At 42.4% G+C, this 26,751-nt stretch overlaps 1 protein-coding gene across 1 annotated transcript in view; it reads left to right on the top strand.

Annotated features, from left to right (window-relative positions):
- The first annotated feature begins 6,219 nt into the window (after positions 1 to 6,219).
- Positions 6,220 to 26,751, top strand: part of CD36 (CD36 molecule (CD36 blood group)) — a 553,162-nt gene continuing 532,630 nt past the window's right edge. The window contains exon 1 of the mRNA XM_086919832.1: positions 6,220 to 6,450. Coding sequence (XP_086775958.1) covers positions 6,331 to 6,450 — 120 coding nt within the window. The 5' untranslated portion in view covers positions 6,220 to 6,330. The remainder of the gene's footprint in view (positions 6,451 to 26,751) is intronic.

Genomic DNA, 26,751 nt, shown 5'->3' with positions numbered 1-26,751 from the left:
TGTTTTTTTCTGAAGCTGGGCTGAGGGGAGTCGAGCATGTTGTGTTCTTTAATGACTGTGGCAAGATGGCTGTTGATGGCTTTCTTGATGACTTTCGCTGGGAACAGGAGCAGTGAGATGGGTCTGTAGTTTTTGAGGTCAGTGGGGTCTGCCAAGGGCTTCTTTAGGAGGGGTTGGCCTCGACATATTTCCAGTCATCGGGGAACGAGGCGGTCGCAAGGGAACATTTGATGGTGTGTCGGAGCATGAGTGCGAAGGTGTCGGCTGCTCTGTTGAAGATGTGGTGGGGCAGGGGTCCGTGGGGGCTCCTGAGTGGATTGAATTCATTGTCTTCAGTGTGTCTTTGGTGGTGAGGGCTGTCCAGTTTTCAATCGCTGGTCTCCGGGGGGTTGATGGTAGTTGGTAAGGGTTCAGTGAGTTGTTTGTCTTCATCAAATTTGTCGTAGATGCTCTTGATTTTGTGGTGGAAAAAGGTGCTCAGTTTGTCGCAGAGGTCTTGTGAGGGAGGGATGTCAGTAGACTTGCTGGTGGGTTGGATGAACTCCTTGGTGATGCTGAAGAGTTCCTTGCTGTTGCGCACGTGGATGGAGATTCTGTCTTCAATCGCTTTTTTCCCCGTTGATGAGTTGATGATGGGTGTTGGTGGCAGCTCTGAAGTTGTAGGCTTCTGTGGATTTGGTGTTCCTCATGGCCTTTTCGAGGTGGCAGCAAGTGCATGTGGACTCTCGAAGTTCAGTGGTAAGCCATCTGACTTTCTTGGCGCGGGTATTGTTTTTCTTGAGGGGGGCTATGGTGTTGGTGCTGTCCGAGATCCATCTATGCAGGGTTCAGGCTGCAGTGTTGGGGTCGTCGTTTTCCGCGATGGTTGGGGTGGAGGTGTTGAGTGAGAAGGTGAGTTGGTCGTCTGTGATTTTGGTCCAGTTTCTTTGTGGGAGCAGGTGCTGGTGTCTGTGGATGGTGAGTTTTATGAAGGTGAAGTAGACGCATCGATGGCCAGTCCATGGGAGTTCGGTGTTGTGGCTGAAGGTGATGGAGTGTTCTCTAGTGAAGAGGGGGTCGAGGGTGTGTCCTGCTGAGTGCATGGGCTTGGTCACGATCTGGGGTAGTCCAATGTTGTGGAGGTTGTACAGGAGGGATGTGGTGTTGGGGACCAGTTGATTGTCGAGGTGGAAGTTGAGGTCTCCCAGTAGGGTGTAGTTGGTGGATGCGATAGCCTGCGGGGAGATGATGCCCATGATGGAGTTGGTGAAAGGTCCGCGAGGTCCACGGGGTTGGTAGATGAGAGTTCCACGAAGGGTTGCAGTGGGGCTGGCCAGTATCTTGAAGTGAAGGTGTTCCATCAGTTTTGTGGGCTCGTCGGGGTGTGTGCTCAGGTGGAGGCTAGATTTGTTGACAATGGTGATTCCTCCTCCCGGGCTGGTGGGACGGTCTTACCTGGAGATCTTATATCCTTGGGGGATAGCGATGTCTGATCCCGAGGTGGTGTTGGTCCAGATTTCGGTGAAGAATGCTACGTCCGGGGTGGTGCTGTCGAGGAGGTCTCAGATTTCTTTGGCGTGTTTGTGGAGGGATCAGACGTTGAGGAGGATGCATTGCAGGGTCTTTAGTTTGGTTGTGTTCTTGCGGGCGGGTTGTGGTGGGTTCTGTGTTCCTGGCGGTGCTGCTGGTGTGCCAGCAGCGGTGACAGCTGAAGGGTCCCTGAGTGTTGGCTGGTGATGCTATCTTGCAGTTGTTGTTGCTGCCTGGGTTGAGTGCGTGGAGTGTCGCTGGGTCATAGCCTTGGCGGGGCAGCGGACCAGGGTTACTGGTGGTGGTCGCGGTCAGGTCGCGGACATGCGCAGACGGGCTTGCCTTTGGCACACCATCGGCACGCCAGCAGGTAGGGGTCGGGAAGGGCTGGACAGGTGGGAGTGGGGAGGGGAGCTTGATTGGGCTGGTCGCGCTGGTGGGGAGGTGCCTTGGGGGCAGCAGCCGCTGGGAAATAAGGGATAAAGGAACAGAGGAAAAAGGGGAAAATAAGCAGAAATGAGAGCAGAGATGCGGAAAAGCACAGAAAGGTGAAAAATAAAAGAGGATAGAAAAACAAGTGAAAGCAAAGCAAGAGGAAGGAGACAGAGGTCCACTGGAATACCATTGAATGAGGTGCAGGGAAAACTGTGGGTGGAGGAGGGCCTCAATCACCAACATTCGAGAGTGCAGGGGCAGGCCTCACTTAATGGTGGAGCTGCGAGGGTGGGAGAGCAATTTCACTGACAATGACACCATGATGAGCAGAAGCCAATCAATGATAGGGGCAATTATTATTATTATTATTATATTTAAATTTGTAAAGCGCTCAGCTACCCGTAGGTTTCCCGGCGCTAACTCAACAATCAGAGAGGGGAGGTCAGAGGGGAGGAAGCTTACATGTTAAATAACCAATGTTTCACTTGTTTGCGAAATCTAAGATAAGTGGGTTATTTTCTTGACTGAAGGGGAAGAGAGTTCCAGAGTGAAGGGGCAAGCCAGGCAAAGGAGCTGCCTCCCATTCTGGCTTTTTTGATTCTAGGCACTGAGAAAAGGTGTTGGTTGGAAGAACGCAACGTGCGGGGGGGACAGTGATGATGGACCAAAGATGTGAGATATGGTGGGGCAGAACCGTTGTTTTTTTTGTGCATAATGCAGAGTGCTTTGAATTTCGAGCGATTTTCTATGCGTAACCAGTGAAGTGTGTGCAGGGAATTAGAGGTGGGGGCGGTATTGGGTAGTTTGCAGAGAAGTCGTGCCGCCATATTCTGAATGGTTTGAAGTTTTCGGGTTACCTCTTTGCTGGCGCCCAAGAGAAGGATGTTACTGTAGTCCATCCTGGAAGTAATTAGAGCTTGGACAACAGTCTTCTGGGTATCCACAGGCAGCATCCAGATGATTTTACGCAGCCATTTGATGATTGTGATGCAGGTGGAGGAAGTTTTGATCACATGGCTTTTCATGGATAGCTGATCGTCAAAGAGCACTCCTAAGTTTCGATCTGATTTAGAGGGAGTGGGTGGAGTGCCCATTTGGGCGGGCCAGTGTTGGGGTCCCCATAGAGTGGTATTATGTCCAAACAGAAGAAGTTCTGTTTTTCCCCCATTCAGTTGGAGTTTGTTGTCCAGCATCCAGGCTGCGATGTTGCTCAGTCCTGAACAGAGGGCGGATGAGGGGGCATGAGGGTCTGAGGATAGGGAGTAGATGATCTGGGTGTCATCTGCGTAGGAGTAAATTGTGAGCCCACCTTGCTCCGCAATGGTAGCCAGAGGTCTGACGTATAAATTGAAGAGCAAGGGGCTCAAGATGGAACCCTGTGGTACTCCATACGCAGATGTAAAGGTTTGGGAGGTAGAAGAAGAAGAGAAAACTTGGAAGGTGCGGTTGGATAGGAAGCTAATAAGCCAGTTGAGAGCAGAGCCGGTGATGCCCGATGAACGGAGGGTGTTAACGAGGATGGGTTGGGAAACTGTGTCAAATGCGGCACTCAAATCCAGCAGGATGAGTGCCATGGTTTCCCTCTTGTCAACTCGGAAACAGATGTTTTCTGAGACTCCCAGTAAGGTGGATTCTGTTGAGAAACCGGCTCTGAAACCTGACTGTGAAGGATGTAAGATTCCATTAAGCTCAACGTGGGTGGAGAGTTGAGAGTTAATATGTTTTTCTAAAATCTTAGAAAATACTGGGATAAGTGAGATGGGGCGAAAGTTGGCTAGAATGCTGGGATCAGCGTTAGCCTTTTTTAGTAAATCAGAAGCTAACTCACAATCTTTGGTGGCCAGATAATTTGGCATACACACTGGCCCACCACTTCATTGTAAGAGTATTTATAATGCTTAATGAGTCCAGGTACTCATAGGTTCTTGAAGCTTATCATGTTATCGTACAATAATCCAGCCAACTCCAAAGAGTGATAATTCCAAAAGCTGGTAGTTTGTGTTCGAAATGTTCCTGTTGCCATTCAGGGGCACAAGAAGGTCATCAAAACTTGATAGTCTTGAAACAGCTACAACAGATGTCTTTAACCAGTAGCTCATGAACTACTGTTGCTCTCCAGCTACCTCTGAGTAGCTCACCTGTGTGCAGCCCAGCTTATTAAATTAGAAAGATTTTGCTTAGTTGAATTAATATACAAATAACACAATTTAGATTATACAACACTAATAATATTAGTAGTTCTCAATGTGTTTCATTGTACATAAGAGGCTCTTGGTACAGAAAAGGTTGGAGACCCCTGAGCTATAACCTGCTGCCAGGCATTCCATTCACAGTATAGGACTTTTGGCAATGAAAATGGATGTTAACTAGCTTTTTCACACATTTAGAACCACTCTCTTACCATTTTATATTGTGCCTACTCCTCCCTTATCACCTATTCTGCTAAAATCAGTAGCGTAGTAGTAGGGGATTAATAGGGAGCCATGGGGATCAATGCACATTTTGGTGTCACCACACTAAGCAAGTACTTACTAATCATTCTTTAACCCTTGCCGCCACTCTCACAAGAACAATCCTATCCAAGAAAAAGAATAACTGATATCTAACCCAACTCGCCCTTCATACAATCAAAAAAACTGACATCCTGCCACCCTTCTTCATCCCTCTCACGAGAAAACTTGCATTCCCAATCCAAAAATTAATAAATAGTGTCCTGACACCCCACCAGCTCAGACTCACCAATAAACTCCTACCACGCGCTGCTGTGCAGCACATTGGCCCTGCCACGCTACTTCACTCTGTGTCTTTCTTCCCCTTCCCTGCCCTAAAGATTTGATAAAGCAATCTATCAGACATTGGGTTAAAAAAGCAGCACCTGTCCCTTTAAGGGACACAGGTAACTTTTAAAATACATGTTTACCATGTGTGAATGCGAATGCGGGGAAGGAGAACTGCTGCATTCCTTCCCTGCATTTGCCACCAGTCACAGTGGAATCGCAAATTGGGACCTGCCTGATAAATATTTGCTAGACAAGCAGTCTTTCCACCACCTGCAAATGAACAATTGCTTTGCCACTAACAGATCATTCAGGGTACAAATGGTAAACCCAGACTGGCAAATCTAGGTTTGCACATTTGGCTTGAAAATCGGTGTTTGTTCAGGATGTGAGACTTTAAAAAACGAGACTAAGAGGTCTGCACATCAATATCAAGGATTATAGTAGAAAAAATTGTAGTCCATGAAGTGTGTTGTATTATTTTGTAAAGCAGAAAGTCTTAACTATGTACACTAGCGTGCAGTTTAATGACAGAACTGAAGTAGTGATGGATGATTTTTTGCAAATGAAGAGATTAAATTGAAAGTGAGATTTTGCATTGCAAAATACTCACAAAAAGGAGTACGTCCAAAGGAAGATGTTCCTGCAAAAGTCTGTGGGCCATATTATCAAGGACAGGCGATATATTATCGCCGCTTTTATCGGCAGGAAACTGCCGATAAAAGCAGCAATAATGTATCGCCCATCCTTGATAATATGCCCCACGTTCGAGTGGGCTGGAGGTTCAAACATCCTCTGCTCATTGGTAAATCACTTAATCTCCCTGTGCCTAGAAATAAATATGCCTGTCTGTAATGCAACTGGTGCTCATGTAAAGCGCTCTGATACCTTCGGGTCGAGTTCTCGCTATATAAAAATGCAAAATCAAAAAAGAATGCAAGTGTAATTCTTTCTCTCAGTAGCAACGAAGGTGAAAATAAAATATGAATCTGTTCACCCATTACTTGTTCTGAAGGAGCTATCCGGTTCGCAGTTTTGCCACAATTTTGATTTTACTGTTTTTATTTTTAAGTTTTCATATTTTATTGTTACTAAATAATAATGACATTTTGTAACTTTTGGAAAGAATATTGCATAATTTGAATTAATTTACAATAAACTATCTGCCAACCCACTTAATTACCTAACATCTTCAGATTGAATCCATCTAGTTTTTAGTCTAGTCTACATTTTTCAATGCAGGTTTATTTCATAGTGCAGGAGAGAGGCAACTAAGTAAATGGAACCAGCATTTCCACAGAGGCCTCAAAAGGGCATGAGATGGTCATTGAGATTAATTTCGAGATACTGCAATTCTGCCGTTCACCCAAATGGTCAAACTCCAAAAACTATTTTCTAATTTGCGAGTTTTTATCACCTTATCTCCGGTTTCCCTGCCTGCTGTCTGCACTTTGAGCTGGCGTGCTGGGGGATTATGCCTTCACATTATCTATTCTCTGTGGCTGTAATTGCGGTGCAATGGTAACAGCTCGCTTGTGGCTATAAAAGTGCCCGGCCTTAGAGGAAGGTGCCGCATTTCACCAGCTGACGCAGAGAAGGGAGGTGAGCCATGTGCTGCGGGACAAAATGTTGGCTGATAGCTGGGGCCGTTGTTGGGGGATTGCTGGCCATTCTTGGAGGGGTCTTGATACCGGTCGGCGACTTGATCATTGAGGCGAAGATGAAGAAGGTACAGACACAGTCAGTATATATTTATTTTAGCAGTAGGCTTTTTTGTAAGCCAGGACATTCATGAGTTTTATGTTTTTAAAAGTAAGAGCATTAGCTGTATGGAGTGACACACTTGATTGCAAGTTTCCAAACTCAGCGTATTTTACCAGTAGGCCTTTTTGTAAGCTAGGACAATCATGCGTTTTATGATTTTGAAAGTGGGAGCATACTCAGTATAGAGTGACACACTTGATTGCAAGTTTCCAAACTCAGTGTAACTAGCTAGAACACAAATGCATGTCGTAAAGAGCCATGTAGTACCGTTTATGTTTTTTTTATTCATGTTCAGGAATAAGGACTCCAGTGGGATGAAACCCTGCTACGTACAATTTTTAAATGTGTATTTTGCCAGTGTTACATAATTTATAGCACCTTTAATTTTAGTAGCGTTGATTCATCGGTGCCATCTTCCTTCTGTTGTTCTTATTGAAAAATTGAGTTTATACACAGAGCGTTTTTGTATGAAATCAGATTACTGCTGACGCTTGAACGTCGTAAATCGCCGATGTGTTATAAGATGCGGTGCTTCATAGGAAGGCGAGCTGATAAAGACAACTGCCTATTTGTTATTTTCCCCTCTAATCACAGTCCTTGCTGGGCCGTCAAACTTTCGCCACCTGGCAGTCATTACATCGCATTCGCACTGCTTTTACAACTCAACTGTTACAAGGCAACTGCCTTTACATCGCATGCCACTCAACGCATGCAATTACAACGCATGTCACTACAATGCATACCATTACAACTCATACCTTTACGACGCATGCCATTAAAACATATTATAAGATAAGTAATAGAGATTTTTTAGTTTTAGAGTGGGTATGGGTTTAGGGGTCGATGGGAATAGTCATTTTTACCCCTACACTATTCCACACGTTCTCTACTGTTGCACTCACTGGAGTGGGAATAGTCATTTTTACCCCTACATTATCCAACACCTACCCTACTGTTGCACTCACTGGAGTGGGAATAGTAATTTTTAACCCTACACTATCCAACACTTAACCTACTGTTGACCTAATAGTATTATGCGTTGTAATGGTGTGCGCTGCAATGGAATACGTTGTAATCGTAGTTTTTAAGAAAAGCGTTGTAATGGTAGTTGCGATGTAAAAACCGCGTTGTAAAAGAATGCGCTGGAATTGTTTGTGTTGTAACATCATATATTACGCACAACCCCCTCAATGATTCATAGCAACCCCAGTACATCATTTCATTAGTTAGGATCGAACATCTGAAGAGATCAAAGCACTCTTCATCTGTATAATGGTATTTCATCCTCTAGCACTGCACTTGGAGGACCTACTAGATCAATATGATACGTCGGTATCTTGCCCATCCCACCCAGAATTTTGTTTTTCTGTTCATAGCAGCCACTGGCAATATATGTTAATTTTCCAGGCTCATGCAGAGATCAAGCACTTTGCTCCACTCCTCTATTGAGAGAGGTTTTGAATCCCTCCGTTTGCAAGCCACAACTCTCTTTGAGAGGACACGCCCCAACCAAAACAAAGTCAATTTATGGAGACTATTATCTAAGTCAATGTTTGAATGCAGAATGACCAACTCTGGGTTAAGCAGTGTGGTCCAACCAAGCACAGACCCTAAAAAGAAATGTACTACTTTCCAATACGACACTAGCTTTGCTGCAGCCTCATTAGGGGGCTTATTTATGAGAGCCCTGTGTCACCTTTCAACCACGTAAGAGGTACATGTGGCACAGGGCTCTCAGTTCAATTTATTAAGCCACGCTAAACCACCCTGCATGGCTTTGACTGGCCTCATAAATCATAAGGAAGGCAACTTTTAGAAATGGGGGTCTCCAGTTTGCAGCGGTATGCACCCTGTCCAGGCAGGGAACGCTCCTTCTAGTCAGGGAGTAAGACACCCAAGATAACCCCTGCTCACCCCCTTGGTAGCTTGGCATGAGCAGTCAGGCTTATCTCAGAGGCATTGTGTAAAGCATTTGTATAAAGCCCACACAGTAACACAGTGAAAACATTACAAATGGATGCTTCATCAGTTTAGAAAAATAACCAATGTTTATCTAAATCAAACATGACCAAAACAACAAAACTCCAACATACACAAATCAAGATATCAGATTACTGTAAAAATGTAGCTCTTAGAAAACAATAGCTCCAACCGGAGCTATCTTGATGTTGTGACAGGTAAAAATCCTCAGTATGGCGCTGACCGCGGAATGTGGGGGATGATCACAGAGTCACACGGACCCCCAAGTAACAGTTCCTTGGAAAATGATGAAGTCGAAAGACGTTGTATGGTGTCACGGAATTGAAGCATTGATGGACAGAGGCGGCATCAGTTCCTTACTGCCACAGAGGAGTCGAGGTGTCGATCTCTGGCTGTGCAGAGGGTTGATATGTCATTGGTGCCAGGCATCAGTTCTGTGTGATGGTGTGGTGTTGATGAGTTTAGGAGGTCACCCACAACAGTTATCAGCTCCACGATGATACAATGGAGAGGCTGGCTTTGATGGGCATCAGAGAGGTCGGGCTGCGGTACGAGTCAGGATGGTGCATCGTGCACTTCACGAGCTGTGCCAAGGGCTCCGGTGCAGGCAGTGGCCATGATGACGACAAATGGAGCCGATAAGGTTGACAGCGTCAGCAACACCAGGGTGTAAGTCGGGCCGTGCACTTCACGAGTTGTGCCTTCGGCTCCGGTGCAGGAAAGCAGTGTTGCTGACAGCATCAATGTTGCTTTTCTTGTCCTGTAGTACCAGCTACACAATTCCAGGGGCACAGAAACTGGACTTGGTACCACTTGGCAATCAGGACTCCCAGCAGAGCAGTCCACTTGCTGTTGGTAGGCAGTCAAAATATCGAATTGTTAATATTGAAGTACAATAATATCGAAGTAGTAATATCGAAGGTAAGTAATATCGAATGTAAGTAATATCGAAGGTAAGTAACATCGATTTTGTTAATATCTATGTAAGTAATATCGATGTTACTAATATCTATGTTAGTAATATCGAAGGTACTAATATCTATGTTAGTAATATTGATGTTGCTAATAATGATTTTTATATGATTTTTATGTATATTATTATGTATTTAATATGTATTATATTTTTTTTAATGTAATTTAGGTACATTTTGTATTTTAGTACCGTAGCAGGTTGTGGGTTTGTGGGGGTATACGGTGGGAAGTAATTTAATTATACTAAATTAATTATTAATTTATTAGGAATTATACATTAATTATTAATTAATAGGTAATTAATTTTTATTAATTAGTAATTTATTTTAATTAATTGATTAATTGATAATTATGTTCTGTAGCGGGTTATGGGTTTACGGGGGAATAGGGTGGTAAGTAATTTATTTATAGTAAATTAATAAGTAATTTATTAGGAATTATAAATTAATTATTAATTAATAGGTAATTAATTTTTATTAATCAGTAATTTATTTTAAATAATTCATTAATTGATAATTATGTTCTGTAGCGGGTTATGGGTTTATAGGGGAATATTGTGGGAAGCAATTTAAATGTAATTAAGTAATACTTTTTTTATTAATTGTTTTTGGTAACTATATTATTGGTAATTATTAATTAATTGGTAATTAATATTTATTAATTGGTAATTAATTTTTATTAATTTAATAATTGATAATTATATTAAGTGTATTATTTTATTATTGGTGTTGGTTGTGCGCTCATAGGGGAATAGTGTGTAAAGTATTTGATATGTAATTAAGTAGTTATTAAAATTATATTTGTGTATTGGTAATTAATTTATTGGATATTAATTATTATTTGGTAATAATTTTTTTAATAATTATTTATTGGTATTTTTAAATTGTTTAGATTTATTTAATAAATAATAGTTTTAATATTTTAAGATATACATTTATTTATAATATGTTATTTTTAATGTCTATGCTATCCAACACTTTCCCTACAGTTGCACTCTCTGGAGTTGGAATAGTAATTTTTACCCCTACGTTATCCAACACTTTCCCTACTGTTGCACTCTCTAGAGTGGGAATAGTAATTTTTACTTTTACGCTCTCCAACACTTTCCCTACTGTTGCGCTCTCTGGAGTCGGAATAGTAATTTTTACCCCTACGTTATCCAACACTTTCCCTACTGTTGCACTCTCTGGAGTTGGAATAGTAATTTTTACTTTTACGCTCTCCAACACTTTCCCTACTGTTGCTCTCTCTGGAGTCGGAATAGTAATTTTTACCCCTACGCTATCCAACGTTTTCCCAACTGTTGCACTCTCTGGAGTGGGAATAGTAATTTTTACCCCTACGCTATCCAACTTTTTCCCTACTTTTGCACTCTCTGGAGTGGGAATAGTAATTTTTACCCCTACGCTATCCAACGCTTTCCCTACTGTTGCACTCTCTGGAGTGGGAATAGTAATTTTTACTTCTACGCTATCCAACACTTTCCCTACTGTTGCATTCTCTGGAGTGGGAATAGTAATTTTTACCCCTACGCTATCCAACGCTTTCCCTACTGTTGCACTCTCTGGAGTTGGAATAGGAATTTCTAACCCTACGCTATCCAACACTTTCTTACTGTTGCGCGCTCTGTTTTTTTTAAATTAATGTAGTATATAATTCATTTTAGAAATATTAAAAGTATTTTTTTTATTTCTTTTGTATAATTATTACATTTTTATTTATGTTAATATGTTATGTTTATAGTTAAATTTGTAATGTATAATATTTTTAATTATTTATAAGTTATTACAATAATGATTAAAACTAATTGTTAAGTACGTATATATTATCTATGATATGTATTTGTTTAATAATTATTTTATTAAATTATGTATATTACTTATTAATTTTAAATAATCTAAAATATGTTTAACTATATGTATTATAATTTTAAGTATTTGTAAATACATTTTACATATTGTTTTGAATTAAAAATAAAAAAAAATGTAAAACGATATTTATGACATCTATATATTTTTTCTCGATATTTTTGTACTTACCTTGTTGTAGATAGAATGTCGATATTGTTGACATTGATATTTTTGGTGCGATATTTTTGTATCTCGATATTCTGACTTTCGATATTCTGTCATAGATCCCTTGCTGTTAAGCGAATTGCAGATGAAGTCTTTGATGGCCCTGATACTTCTTAACAGGAGGCAAGCACACATAAGCCCTTGGAGAACCTCGGCAAGCAAGATACAGAAAGTGTAGTCCAGTTCTACCATTGCAAAAGACAGAAGCAGCAAGCAGTAGGCCAGCACAACACAGCAACAAGCAGAGTGGCAGTTTCACTCCTACAGCTACTCCAGCTCTTCTACTTGGCAGAATCTCCTCTTAGTTAGAAGTGCTCTAAAGATGTGGGGTTACAGGTCCAAAACTTACACCCCATTTCGCCTTTGAAGTAAGCATACTTCAAAGGATAGTCTTTGTAGGCCACAGATCCTGCCTTGCCCTGTCTTGGCTCGAGACACACTGCAAGGGGGTGTAGAGAGTAGAGGCACAGCCCTATTCAGGTGTCAGTGACAATTTCTTCTACCACTCTAATGCAGGAAGGCCCATCTGTATAGTGATGGCCAATCACGATATGCAGGGCAATCATCAGCTCCCTTTGTGTGACTGTCTAGAGTGAATGCACAAAAAGCTCAACTGTCAGTCTAAACCAGGCAACTGTCAGTCTAAACCAGGTGGATTTAGCAGGAAGCAGAGGCAAAGGATGGTAAAGCAAGAACATTCTCACTTTCTAAAAGTGTCATTTTCAAACACACAATTTAAAAACCCCATTCAGAAAAAGATGCATTTTTAAATCCTGAGTTCAGGGAACCCAAACTCCAAATCTCTATCTCTTTCCAATTGAAAGTTACACTTGTAAAGGGTTACAAGGCAGCTTCAATGATAACATGTGTGCTTTTACCCCAGTTATGTGGTCCTATGGGAAAATACATATATCAACAGAGGGGTGTATTGTCTACCATGCTCTTTCTTAGTACAAACATCCCTATCATCTTTTACTCGTTATCCAGGCAACTACAGGAATACTCTGGTTTCTCAACCCTGCATAAGTGGTGACATCTATCAATCCTACCTGAAATATATTTTGGCTCCTGGTTCAGCCCCATCTGTCTCATGCCCCGATTTCAATTTCTTTAGGCACTCATATACCGCTTTGCCTGATTAATGCCTGTTCTCACCTCTATATAATAATTTAGTTGTTGATCTCATAGGAGCTCAGCACTGGCCATCTGTATAGTGATGGCCAATCACGATATGCAGGGCAATCATCAGCTCCCTTTGTGTGACTGTCTAGAGTGAATGCACAAAAAGCTCAACTGTCAGTCTAAACCTGGCAACTGTCAGTCTAAACCAGGTGGATTTAGCAGGAAGCAGAGGCAAAGGATGGTAAAGCAAGAACATTCCCACTTTCTAAAAGTGTCATTTTCAAACACACAATTTAAAAACCCCATTCAGAAAAAGATGCATTTTTAAATCCTGAGTTCAGGGAACCCAAACTCCAAATCTCTATCTCTTTCCAATTGAAAGTTACACTTGTAAAGGGTTACAAGGCAGCTTCAATGATAACATATGTGCTTTTACCCCAGTTATGTGGTCCTATGGGAAAATACATATATCAACAGAGGGGTGTATTGTCTACCATGCTCTTTCTTAGTACAAACATCACTATCATCTTTTACTCATTATCCAGGCAACTACAGGAATACTCTGGTTTCTCAACCCTGCATAAGTGGTGACATCTATCAATCCTACCTGAAATATATTTTGGCTCCTGGTTCGGCCCCATCTGTCTCATGCCCCGATTTCAATTTCTTTAGGCACTCATTTACCGCTTTGCCTGATTAATGCCTGTTCTCTCCTCTACATAATAATTTAGTTGTTGATCTCATAGGAGCTCAGCACTGGCCATCTCAAATATTCTGTGCACAACAGTCACAAAGTCTTTTGTCATATAGAAAAACATATTAAAGAAAGATGAGATGTATAGCTCCTGTTTGGCAAACATTCTAAGGCTGCAGAACAGGCTGAAAAGACTGAATAACACTGATACATTGTGTGAACCAGTGTTAGGCCTGTCAGCCTTAGGGTGGTCTTCCCTCAACATTTTTTTAATTTGATTTTGCTGCTATTAGGACTCTGTGACATTTACCACTCCTAACCAGTGCTAAAGTGGTTCTTCTGACTCCCTCAAACATGGTAACATTGGCTTACATTTCATTGCCATATTTAATTTACTCAGAAGTCCCTAGCAAAGAAGTAAACAACATACCCAGGGCCTGTAAATGAAATGTTAGAAGTGGGCTTGCAGCATGTATTGTGCCACCCACTTAAACACCCCTTAAAACATTTCCCAAGTCTGCCATGGCAGACTGAATACAGTTTTAAATTGCCAAATCGACTTGGCAACATGACTCCCTTTCCAAGCCTTAAACCTGCATATAAGTCATCCTTAAGGTAAACCCTAGGTAGCACTAAGGGCAGGGTTCATTGAAATTAAAAGTTTAGACATGTTCTCATATGTTTTACATGTCCTAGTAGTGAGAAATGAACACATGAGTGTTTCACTGCTCTGGGGCCTACCTCTCCTACAGGATGACATTGGGTCACCTTATTATATTTAATACGTGCCAACTTTTGGTTGGGAACAGGTGAAAATGTCATAATTGGTGTCTAAGAAATTGTAATTTAATATCATCTTTAATGGTAAAGTCGGATCTTAAGTCACACTATTGAAAATGCCACATTTAGAAAGTTGCAACAACACTCAGGTTTGGGGCGTAATGCATCAGTAAGGCTGGGCCACTGAAAAATCAACAACACGAAGAATGCCAATACTGACTGACTCTTTGTAAACAGTCAATTTTCTCTGAACACTCTATCTAATAATAGTGATCACGTCATTTTTCTTTTCCACTTTTTTCTTTCCAGTTTAAAAAAAAATTATCATACACAGAAGCACATTACAACAAACCAACAAAAAGTGGAAAATAAAAATCACATGATCACTATTATTAAATTGAGTGTTCAGAGAAAACTGATTGTGTACAAAGAGTCAGTTAGTATTGTCATTGTTGACATTTAGAAAATTTGCATTTTCGTGCTCTCGCTAATATTTGCCTGCAATTTGTTTCTGGGTAACATGTGTGGGTGTACTTGGTAGTTGGACTTTGTTAATTCCTCTTAGACAGCAATAAAATAGTGAGATTAGGTGTGTCTGGATGGGCCATTACTGGCAGAACGGGGGCAGAGCTGGACACAGCCCCAATTGCAAATCAATAGACTGTACCCTGCCTTCTCACTAAGAACCAGACTCCACCTCATTGTATAGGCAGCCAGACTGGATCCTGGGCAGAAAAGACAGGAAACTCCAAGCACTTCAAAGGGAATTCTCTAGAAAGTTCTCACACTTTAAAGAAGGCACTATGTATAAAAATAGGATGCTCAGATCCACTCATCATCTCACTTTCTGAACTAGTGTACTTCAGAAGACTTCTTTTCTGCACCTGGAAGGACTGCTTTGCTATCTGAAGCCTCATATAAACCCTCAGAGTCCTGCCCTGCTGCCTGAGCCCTGTTTCACTTCCTGAATCCAAGACTATCAGAGAGACTTGGCTGGCTGGCCTTCTGATCAGAGCCTCAGGGACAGAAAAAGGTCCAACGACCTTGAACTCCCACCTGGAGCCAGCCTGAGTGAGTCCTAGCCCCCAAGTGGTACCCCTACAGTATTGGACCCTTCGTGATGATGTTGAAGGTGTCCAGATAGCCGTATTCCAAAACTTGGGACTTACTACACTGTTCTCCGGAGCAGCAAAACCTGTTCAGCCGTCCTTCACAGAAGAGGTATCCGTGGACTCCTTGTCTGTGACAGCTTCGTACCGCTAACATTCTTCGAATTACACAAAAGAGACTAAGTCCAAACGTGGAAATCTTTACAGCAACTTTATCCAGTGGCTCCCTGATAATGACGCCTCCTCCTTATACACTGCCTGCAGACTTCCCCCACTAAACAGAGACTTTTTGCTGAAGTTGCTTCTTCTACGTCTAAAGGTAATTGCCGTCCGGGCCCAATCCACTTTTTGTATCTGACTCGTTCTCCATCCCAGTCAACCATATTTGTCGATTTTGACCCGGTCTCGAGAGACTGAATGTCTGTGGTTGGTGCAAAGATTTTTTAGGCACTAGTTTTAATATTACATTTTATAAATTCATAACTCTGGTGGTACTTATTGGATTGTTGTAGCTTTGGTGTCAAATAGTTTATTTTCATTTATTGTATTTTTCTAAGTGGTGGGGATTTTTTTATTGTGTTGTGTTTTCACTTTATCCATGTTTATGTGCTGCATAAATAATATGCACATTGCCTCTAAGTTAAGCATGACTGCTTTTGTACCAAGCTACCACACGGATAAGCATGGGTGATTAAGTGACTTTGTGGTTCACCGAGATGGATGTGCCACCTTGGCATTAGCTCTTACCTTTGAGTTTGAGGATTTCTGTTTGTTTAATAGAGGGATGTTAAAAGTGGATTTTCCTATGGCCGCAACAAGTTCTCTCATAGAATATTTCCTATTTGTGACTGGGCTGACAGCCTCACTGGAAATATAGTCATGTCTCTCTGGTGCGGAGCAATGTTTATCAATGGCGGTGTCTATAGCAGCTGGTATCATTGAAGTTTTGGCAGCAGGGGTCACTGGTTTAGAAACCATACTGGATGGCCATGTCCTATGCTTTATATGTAACTTTGCTCGGTCCTTTGTAATATTTTCCCTTAGATTTAAGCCCTTTCTGAAGGAGGTGTTTATAATTGATTTGGTTTGTTTCTTTAATTTTTCTTTTCCTTTTGGCTTAATGGTTTAGGTAACAAACTTCTGTTCTCTGAAGATTGTGATGCACCAACGGAGGGCTCATCACTTTTTTTTTAAGTAGGGGACGTATAGCAATTTTTTGTAAACTGTATAAGTGTTGGAGAGTTAAGGCTGACTGGTCCTGAAACTGTGACTGTATACTGCTTTTGTGTTGCTCAGCCTGGTTGACTATCGTTTTACTGCAGTAAGCATTTGAGGCTCAAGATTATCGATAAGATGTTTAGTAATTTAACCAAGCTGAAAAGCTTATCAATTACTGGAGTTCGTGCAAAGGTATTGATTGGAGTCTTAAAGGCTGCTGAGATTAAATCAAGTTTGTGTTGTATATTGTTAAGTTTACTGTCAAGTTGAGCAATGCACTTCAAAGCCCTCTCACACACAGTCAAAGCTCTTCACACCTTAGGCCCCATCTCTACCTGAACAGTCAGAGCTACTTCCACCAACCATTCAGACACCTCCACTCCACAGGACTCCTACTTGCCATTATCCCATGCATACACAGAACCAGGTCAAGGGGACCAGTGTTCTCAGACATAGCTCCTAAATTATGAACAATCTCCCTCTTCACAACAGAGTCTCCTCCTCTATTCCTGAATTGACCTGACTTCTCAAGTAACCAACCTACCATAGGTATGTCTACTCACAAACCTGCTTAGCACCAGTGTACCCTCTCAGGTGATAGCACGCTTAACAAATACACATAACACAACACAAGCAGCAAAATATTGTAATAAATGTACTTATAATTCTAACTTGTGTGATTACGAGTTCAGAACCTTTATGGTGGTTGCTAATGAAGAGTTGATTGAACAGTAAATGTTAGAACTGCATTAGACATATCATCGGCTAAGTCATGAGTAGTAAGAAAATTGGGGAGTATGATATTGTCTAGTTGTTGGGCATCAACTTTGCTTAAGAAAATGCTTCCAGAATCATCTGGGTTTGTGGGACTCTGCAGGTAGAAGAGTACCCATTGTTTGAGTGAAGTAAAGAAGATAGTCCTATAACCGATAAATGTAAGCTGTCTCTTAGTTGTGATGTATTTGAGTGAAGATTTCAATGCATGGCCAGTTGGTGCAATTTAGGAAAGGGAGTTTTACATTCACAAGTGTTGAGTCAGGCATGTTACTTGATGGAGCGTTTAAAGAGTTCTGATGTTGATTGCAAAATCTTGTGTTAGTGTGTTATCTGAGCTTTTTATTAGCTATTTCGAGGGTAGGTGCATCCTTTTTTGTTGATATCATTTAATAACTGTTGTAGATTGACAATTTTTGGCCCTTTGCTCTGTGAAGGGATTGGGGTTTTAACTGTCCTATCGTTTGGAGGTGTACTTTAATTGCAGCAAGGAAGTTACAATAAAGTCTATATGGAGGCACCATTTTTGGGTTAGCGCTCACTTTCCCAGTAGCCACCAGCAGGGTCTACAACAAATCCAGTTGGAAATGTCAGCTGGGTTCTTGGAAGAAGTAGACTTCTCGCAGCTTTTGTGGATGGTAGCTTAATATGGTAGCGTAACAGGAGTTCAGGCAACTGACCCTTGGAGTCCACTACTTTGTCTTGGGTAAAAGTGGGAGGAGTTCCAGCCCTTGGGGTCTTTCTCTACAAGGCAACTGCAGGTGCTGGAAATCACAACAGTCCCATAGTAAATTGCGCTTCCAACATTTAACATGGACTCTATTGTTTTCTCTCGTGGGAGCCATTCACACGTCCTTGCAATGGTCCAGCAGGCTACAGTTAGGGAATAACTATGAAAAGGCTACCTGAGGCTGTCTACAGCAAATAAGTGACTTTCTAACCTTAATTTTTCTGATATGGTTAGACAAAATTCGACTTTGGCATTAAGTTGGATATTGTTTAACCATACCAATGAGTGATTTAAGCACTTTTCTACCTAGTGCCAATCTGAAGTTAGCTTTATTAAGTGTTATAAAGTATCCCAGCGTTTCTATGTCACCACTAGGCTTGCTACAGTGAAAAATGCACCTGGGGTCTTTGTCACAGTAAGGACAAGTTAAAACATTAATTACATATAACGACTTCCTTTTATACTATGCACCCTGACTTGGGGCTGGTAAGGCCTACTGAAGGAGTGACTTACTACAGTTTGAAAAGCAGGTGTAAGACTGTTACATGGATGTTTTTACCTGGTATAAATGTGTTATATCATAATGTGATTGTATTGATATTAAACACATGTAATGTTATTTGTCCCCCTGCCTGTTTCCTGGTACCTTCGAGAATGTTAGATTCTGGAGATACCAAGAGAAGCATTAACGTGATAATCTGTTGATGCTGACCAGCAGTGAGATGTACTAAAAATGTGTCCCTCATCTGAAGCTTGTCATTGCCTTATTTTACAACGAATCATAACAAAATTGGTGACGAATGCAGAGATAGGTAGCGATTACTACTATCATCGACTGCGGCAACTGTTGTCATCGTCAGTTGGTGGAAAACAAAGCTGCAGAGTTCAGAACAAGATACCAAAAGGTATCAGGAAAGTATGAGGCAGGCAATTCCCACTTTTTCTCCAGCCACCTTCGTGAGAAAGAGCAGTGACATATCATCAGTGGATCTCAAGGTATTAGATGCTTTCCCGCCCAAATTGATTTATTGACTATGCCGTCTCCAATGCACTTGCATGACATTCTCCTCTGTAGAGCGTCAGTCCAAGCCACGCTCTCATTCAGCAGCCACCATTTTGCCTCTTTATTTTGTCTCCTTATTGAACTGTGCATTCCAGCCATTATAAAAACTGTAAATTTCCCTTCAACAGCTCAAGGGGAGTTTGTAACAGCTGATTGCACAGGTCATTGACATTATTTACTCGTTGCTTAAAGGAAAAAGAAATAATAAGGAGACTCTTTATGTGCACCTGCTGTCTCTAAACCTGCCTCGATTAGGAGATAAAGAGACTGTTGTCCTGGGTGGACTTTCTACTCTTTACCTCAAACCACATAGTCGTTTATACTTGTTTACAGAACTTTATACAAGACATAATGCAGTTTGATCCACCTCACAAATTCTTGCAAGCAAACAGAGACCCATCAGGTGAGTTGAAAAGGTAGAAGTAAGAATTTACTACTTACCTCACAGCTATAGATTTTGACAAAATGTCTGTGGAAGGAAAACAATGTATTTCACTTAATGAGTTGAGTGGAGAGGGTAGAAGTAAGAATTTACTACTTACCTCACAGCTATAGATTCGGACAAAATGCCTGTGGAAAGAAAACAATGTATTTTCCTTCACCTATTAGGGTCAGAAGGAATAAGCATTTTAAAAGACAAAAAGACTGGAATGAGTATAGAAAGTTACAGATATGAAAGCGCATCTCATGTTACTAACCTCAGAGGGTGCCCAGCCTCATACAAATAATGTAGTAGTGTCTGTCGTTGATGAGGACACTTTGTTAAAGTATGCAGGGATGCCAAACATGGTGGTAGTGTGAAAAGTACCAAAATAACAGAGTAAGGAAGCAATGACTTGGCAGCAGGATGTGGTGAAGGAAACACCAATGTAGTACTGATGATCCACTCAGATGATGAGATTGATGGCATTAAAATGTTGGAATAACCTAAACTTGTGTTCCAATTAATCAAAACAGAATTGTAATTCCTTGCCGATTCAGGACCACTGTTCACTATCATTTCCAGATATGTCTAGGAGACACCATGGGCAACTAAATGTATACAACTAAACTCAGCAGATTCTCCAGGCAGCAACATTTATTGAGAAAAGAATCAATCTGAATGGATATTTCTGCACCAAGGTAACTTTCAAAGACAGATCCACAAAAATAAAAATCTGCATTGCCAGTTCATGTGTTTGTGAACTAGATTAGAGGGACCAGAAACTTTTAAAATAGTCCTCAATCCATTGGCAGCGGAGCGGGTCATGGTCATCATTGAAGAAGATCCCGGAACTTATATCTTCAATTAGTTTCTGGAGGTTTTCAGTGATAAGAATGGAAAACTCAAAGATTTTACCCACTCCACGCCTGTAACTTCAGTGCAAGGAATTATTTACAGACACTCTTAGAGAAATTAGAGAAGGATGACAGAATTGAAGAAATAGAATCCTCTGACTGGATTTCTCCAGTTGTTTTGACAAAAAAGTCAGAGGGTGACATGAGATTATGTGTGGATTTAACAGCAATCAATGCTTTCATTATTGCAGACAGCATCCTCTGCCGAGGATCAACGATCTCCTTTCAATGCTGAATGGAGAAAACATTTTCACCACCTTGGACCGGCATAATACGCACCAATGGATTGAGCTGTCAAACCAATCCAATCACCTTAGAACAGTCATCACCCCACATAGGGTATGCCAGTACAAAAGAATGCCATTTGGCCTATCATCTGCTGCCTCTGGTTTTCTAAGAATGATGTTCCATGTTTTAAAAGACATAGAAAATGCAATCCTCAACACAGCAGCTAGACTGATAACAGGCACTAGACGATTTGACCACATCTCTCCATCACTTAGATCTCTCAAATGGCTCCTTCTAGAAACCAGAACTCAATTAAAAATTGCTTGCCTCACACGTAAAGCCTTACACTATAATGAGCCAAGGTACCTAAATGGAAAAACAGATTTGAATTTCAGGAGGCAGCTGCTCCCTCAGAAAACGCAAACTCCCTCAGGCTAGAAGCTACAAGATTCAGAAAATAAAAAACATACACACACTCCTTCTCTGGATCGGCTCCATAGATTTGGAACTCCCTACCACCCAAAATATGGTCTAACCCATCAACCCAAGTTATCAAAAAAGAGGTGAAAAAGATCCTTATGAACAGATTCCTCTTATAAAATTAGGGTGAGCCTATCTACTGGGCACGGTGGCCAGCAAAATCATAGTAATGACAATACAGGGCACAAGTGCACCCTTTTCAGTAGAACCCACATAAACATTGCCTGTAAAGGAAAGGACAAATAACAGACTTGTGAAAAACAATAATGGAGAAGCCTTCACAGTGACTGATAAAATGAATCGCAGTTGTTTAACAATAATTCCATGACATCACAGCTTATCTCACATCACAGCTTATCTTACTGAAATTTTTAAAAGTTAGTCTATGTATTTACTAGATGTGTTTTGTTTATTTCAACTTTTTCTTTATGTATATCATCCATTTGTACAGGGCTCCGATACACTTGGGCAATGTCTGCATTTTATAAAACACAATAAATACATAAATAGATAAATGGAAACCAACGTATAATACTTTCAAGATGACATGCAGAGCTTCACATAAATTAACCAAGAACACAGAAATATTCATTGTTTATCATATCGGTGGACTTCAGTGCTTATGGACTGGTCAGTGTTCTCTCACAGAAGTCAGGCAGCAGTATGTGGACAGTGGCATATTCATCCAGGACAATAAGCAAAACAGAAAAGAAGTACTCTGTGATTGAAAGAGAACTGCCTGCGTGTGTCTGGGCCATTGAACATTTTAGACACTATTTCTGAGGCATTAGATTTGAATTACATGCAGATCACAAACTGCTGGTACAGATATTCTGATAAGCTGGTGCGGGTAAATCCACAGCACAGGATGCCAGGTTATGCTCACTATTGCTAAGAGTACTATTTTAAAGTTGCCCATGTGCCTGGTAAATGCAGCCAACATGCCGATTGTTTATCTAGATTGCCACTAAAAGGGTCTCCTGATTCATGCTCCTCACTTGATAATGGGGAAGTTGTGGCATATATTGGTGATGTATGTAGAGATTGTAGTGAAGGAGTGAAAGAGAGTGAGGGGATCTTAGAAAATGCTACGGATGAAGAACTTAAAGTAGTATGGGAGTATATACTCAGTTGATGGCATTCTCCTAAATCCTTGAAAGGCCCATTGCTTTTGTTTCCTGAAACTGCATCTGACTTAAGTTTTGTCAATGAATTGGTCTTTAGGAATGAGAAATGCATTACCCCTACGGGCATACAGGAGTGTCTGGTGACAGTTGGTCACCTGGTCCACATGAGAATGTCTGCATTGAAAAATGTGTTGGGAGAATATTATTGGTGGCTAGTCATGGATATCAAGGCAGAGAGGGTAATCAGAGCATGCAAGGTGTGCACTCCGCAGATAAAAATGCAAAACCCATGTTCCTCCCATGGAAAGTTTGAACTGGCCCACTACTGCCTAGAGAAAACAGGATTATATATTTCAGGTCTATTCAAAAGCCTAGCATTATACATGCAGTATGCTATGGTGCTTGTGGACCAATAGCATCACATCATCTGTAGTGCTAGAGTTTTGATGGAAGTGTTCAGTAGGGAAGGGTTCCCCGAACCTTTGGTCATGGACAATGGTGTCCAACTGTGTTCCAGAGAGATCACTCAGTTCCTGCAATACCATCACACTTGCACAGCCTCATATGATCCCCATTGGAATGGGCACGTGGAAGATTTCAATATATACCTGAAAGATATCGTCCACATAGCTCTTACAGGCAGAGAGCCTTATATTTTGTCCATCTGTAAGTGGTTGTTGGCATACATAATTTCCACCAATTCTGTCTCTGGTGTATCCTCATTTTGGTTGTTGAAGGGAAAACATACAACTTGAAATCTTTGCCTATGGTAGTTAAAAACCTGAATTGACTGTAATGTCTGCACCAAACAAAAGTTGTTTGCAATACAAAACAGCATTTCCGATTACCAAAAGAGAAGTGAGTCAAGGTACAACACTATACATAAGTTCACAGCAGTAAACATCTGAGTGGGGGATCTAGTCAGAATATGCATTCTCAGAAGAACAGTAAAGGTAATGATGAAATACAATAGACAAATTAAAGTAACCAAAGTCAATGCAAAGAGTATTATAACCCAAGACTGTAGATGCTTGGATAACAATAGTGTTAAAATGTAATTCTGAGTTGGTCACTCAGATGAATAAAGATGGCCCACAGGTGTATGGGGGAAGGGATTCATTACATTTCCAGTTGCCTCTACATCTGTTAGGAGACTGCTCTAGGTTCAGCAAGACCAGTAACTTCCTAAAATAATAACTCTGCAAAGGAACAGCGTCAGGGAACTTCAGTAATTCTAGAAGGAGAGCCGTCTGTTGAGGTGGGCTGGGCCCGTCTTGTGGAGTGCCTTGTGTGCATGGAAGAGGAGCTTGAAGGATATCCTCTTGTTGAGGAGGAGCCAGTGCAGGTTTCTCAGGTGGGGGATGAACGGGCCGTGTCCTGGTACATCGAGGATCAGTCGTGCCGAGGCGTTTTGGATGCTTTGTAGTCGATTGATGAGCTTGGTCGGGGCTCCCACGTAGAGGGCGTTTCCATAGTCGAATCTGCTGCTGACGAGGGCCTGGGTGACTGCCTTTCTTGTATATGTCGGGATCCATCTGTAGATCTTGCGGAGCATCCGGAGGGTGTTGAAGCAGGAGGAGGAGACGGCGTTGACTTGCTTGGTTAATGAGAGCGTTGAGTCGAGGATGATTCCCAGGTTGCGTGCGTGGTCAGTGGGGGTCCTGATGCCGTCGGTGGCGGCGATGAGGGCGGTCTTGGTGCTGTGGTTGCTGCAGAACCCTGACTGGGAAGGGTCCAGGATTCTGTTCTCTTTGAAGTATCGGGTTAGCTGTCTGTTAGGGATTTTCTCGATGACCGTTGCCTAGGTTTTTTGAGTAGGGAGTTGATCTCAGAGTGTTTCCAGCTCTGTGGGAAGGTAGCGGTCTAAAGGGAGAGATTGATGATGTTGTGTAGGTGGGGTGCGATGGAGCTGCTTGCTTTGTTGAAGACGTGATGCGGGAATGGGGCTGATGGAGAGCCGGTGTGGATTGTGCTCATGGTCTTGAAGGTGTCATCGACGCTCGCGCTGGTCCAGGCTAGCAAGGGGGCGTGGTCGGTAGTGTGCGGATGTTCTGTTGTTTTGCTGTCTGTTGGGGCTGTCTCGGTATTCAAGCTGTTGTGGATGTCTGCTCTCTTGCGGTAGAAGAAGGTGGTGAGGGAGTCGCACAGGGCTTGCGACAGCGAGATGTCGTTTGTGTTGGAGCTGGGGTTGGAGAGTTCCTTCACGATGTTGAAGAGCTCCTTGCTGTTGTGTGCATTGTTGTCGAGGCAGCCCTGATGAGGTGGTGGTGGTTACTGACGGCGTCCTTGTGTGCTGCGTGTCTGCCCCGAGTTTGTTCACTGTGCTATTTCTTCTCTAGTTTCCGGCAGGCTTGCTTGGAATCTAGGAGTTCTGGGGGAAATAGCTGGCCCTCTTGCTGGTGTCTCTGTGGGGGGGATTTTTCAGGGTTGCGAGGGTGTTGGCGCAGTCCTCGATCCACCGTCTGAGGTTGTGGGCAGCGATGTCGGTGTTGGAGGGTTCGGAGGGTGGTCTGAGAGCGAGATTTGCATGTAGTTGGTCTTTGGTGATTTTTCTCCAGCGGCGGTGGAGGATCCGCTGGGTGCGGTGGTGTGTGGTGGGTTTCTGGAAGGTGAAGTGGATGCAGTGGTGGTCGGTCCAGAGGAGTTCGGTGGTGTGGCTGACGGAGACTTGGGACTTCAGGAGTAGACGGTATCGAGCGTGTGACTGACGGAGTGGGCGGGCGTTGTGATGAGTTGCCTCAGTCCGAGGTTGGCGAGGTTGTCGATCAGGGTGGTGGAGTTGCTGTTGTTGTTGTTCTCAAGGTGAAAGTTTAGGTCTCTGAGGAGGATGTAGTCGGTGGAGGTTAGGGTGTGTGTGCTGATGAAGTCGGCAATGGAGTCACTGAACTGGGGCAGGGTCGGGGGTGTCGGTAGACGAGGGTGCCTCTGAGGGTGCAGTTGGGGTCAGTGTGGATCTGAAAATGCATGTGTTCGGCGGAGTTGAGCGCGTCATCGTGCTGTTCTTGTGGACGATGGCGATTACTCCTCCAACTCCGTTGGTGCGATCTCTGCGGGTGATCATGTAGCCGTCTGAGATGGGTATGGCGATGTGGGGTGCGGAGGAGTTGTTGAAACAGGTCTCTGTCAGGAAGGAAGGCGACGTCCGTGAAGGTTATGTTGAGCAGGTCAAAAAACAACAGGTGTGGAGGGTCGAAGGGAATGTTTAACGACCTGTCTACTCACTCCCCAGATACAGTAGAAAATACACAAAAGAGTAGACCAGGTCTAGAGATGGTGTGTGTCTGGACATGTGACTGCGAAACAATAGGATGCAGATGCAGATGAGACAAAAGACTGAATAGTCACACAGGTTTGAATAAATCCCATCAGACCACCCAGTTGGGTCAAACCTGACACACACCATCTCTAGACCTGGTCTACTCTTTTGTGTATTTTCTACTGTATCTGGGGAGTGAGTAGACAGGTTGTTAAACATTCCCTTCGACCCTCCACACCTGTTGTTTTTTGAGTATTATGAGCAGCTGCTTGCTGCGGGTCATTTTGTCATGTATACGCATCTTTGTATACATTTATAGCTCACCCAACTCTAATGTGATGGTTACCCTTTACTGACCTATTCTTACCCTTCCTGTTCCCTCGACCCTCCTGTGAATTTAACTCAAACACATTGTCAAGTGTATAAGCCTCACCAATTCCCTTTAAAATATCCAATGCGATACTTGGAGTTTTAGGGAAAGGCGTTATCACTCTTTTCCCATTACCTACGTGTTTGTGCTTATATACAGTTGTAGTGAAGGGGCAGTGTCTCTGAGTTAGACATGCGTATACATCGCGCATGCTTTTTGAACTACAGACCTCTACAATGTAAAAATAATCACTGCTTCTCTCTCTCTCTTTTTTCCTTTCCTCTCTTTGGGAGGCGCACTAACCCTGTCACCCCCGGGACTATGCGGGCACCCATAAGGTTGGGGGCTCTGTATACAGTCCCCGGACTGCGTCCCTACGTCCATTTCGCATGCGCTGGAGACGAGCGTCTCTCGCTTTGCGCATGCGCATCAGAATGTACCGGTCCCTGCACTCGTTGCAGCGGTCCTGCTCCGGTGCTTTCCAAGAGACACGTCTTCCGATGGGGTCCCGCTGGAAAGATTCCAGTGAGCTGGGTCCCGCCATGTTGGTGTTTAGGCGCGTGATTAGTCCACGTGTGACTAATCAACCTGGCATTTACCTTATATCAGGAGGACGGGCGGAGTGTGAAACACCTCCACTTCCGCTCGTTAAACACAAGAGGTACCGACGGACAGGTAAGGAGAAGCAGCACTTGTTTGTTGCACTGCCAGTGTCCTTACTAGTTAGTTACTGTAATTGGCACCAACATATAATGCCTCCATACTCTTACAACCAGGCTTCCTATTAAGGGGCATTTGACTTGTATTGTAATTGAGGAGTTGATCTAGACCAATAGTGCTCTCCACTAACTTTGCCTACAAACGCTTAATATTTTTTGTCTGGATCACACATCATAATTTTATCTGAATACGTGTGCTACATGCAAGTACTCTCACTGGGTTTGAGTAGC

This window comes from Lissotriton vulgaris, chromosome 1_1 (genome assembly GCF_964263255.1).
Source record: "Lissotriton vulgaris chromosome 1_1, aLisVul1.2, whole genome shotgun sequence".
Lineage (NCBI taxonomy): Eukaryota > Metazoa > Chordata > Amphibia > Caudata > Salamandridae > Lissotriton > Lissotriton vulgaris.
Note: the sequence above shows the minus strand (reverse complement) of the source record. Positions and strands in the feature narration are given on the sequence as shown.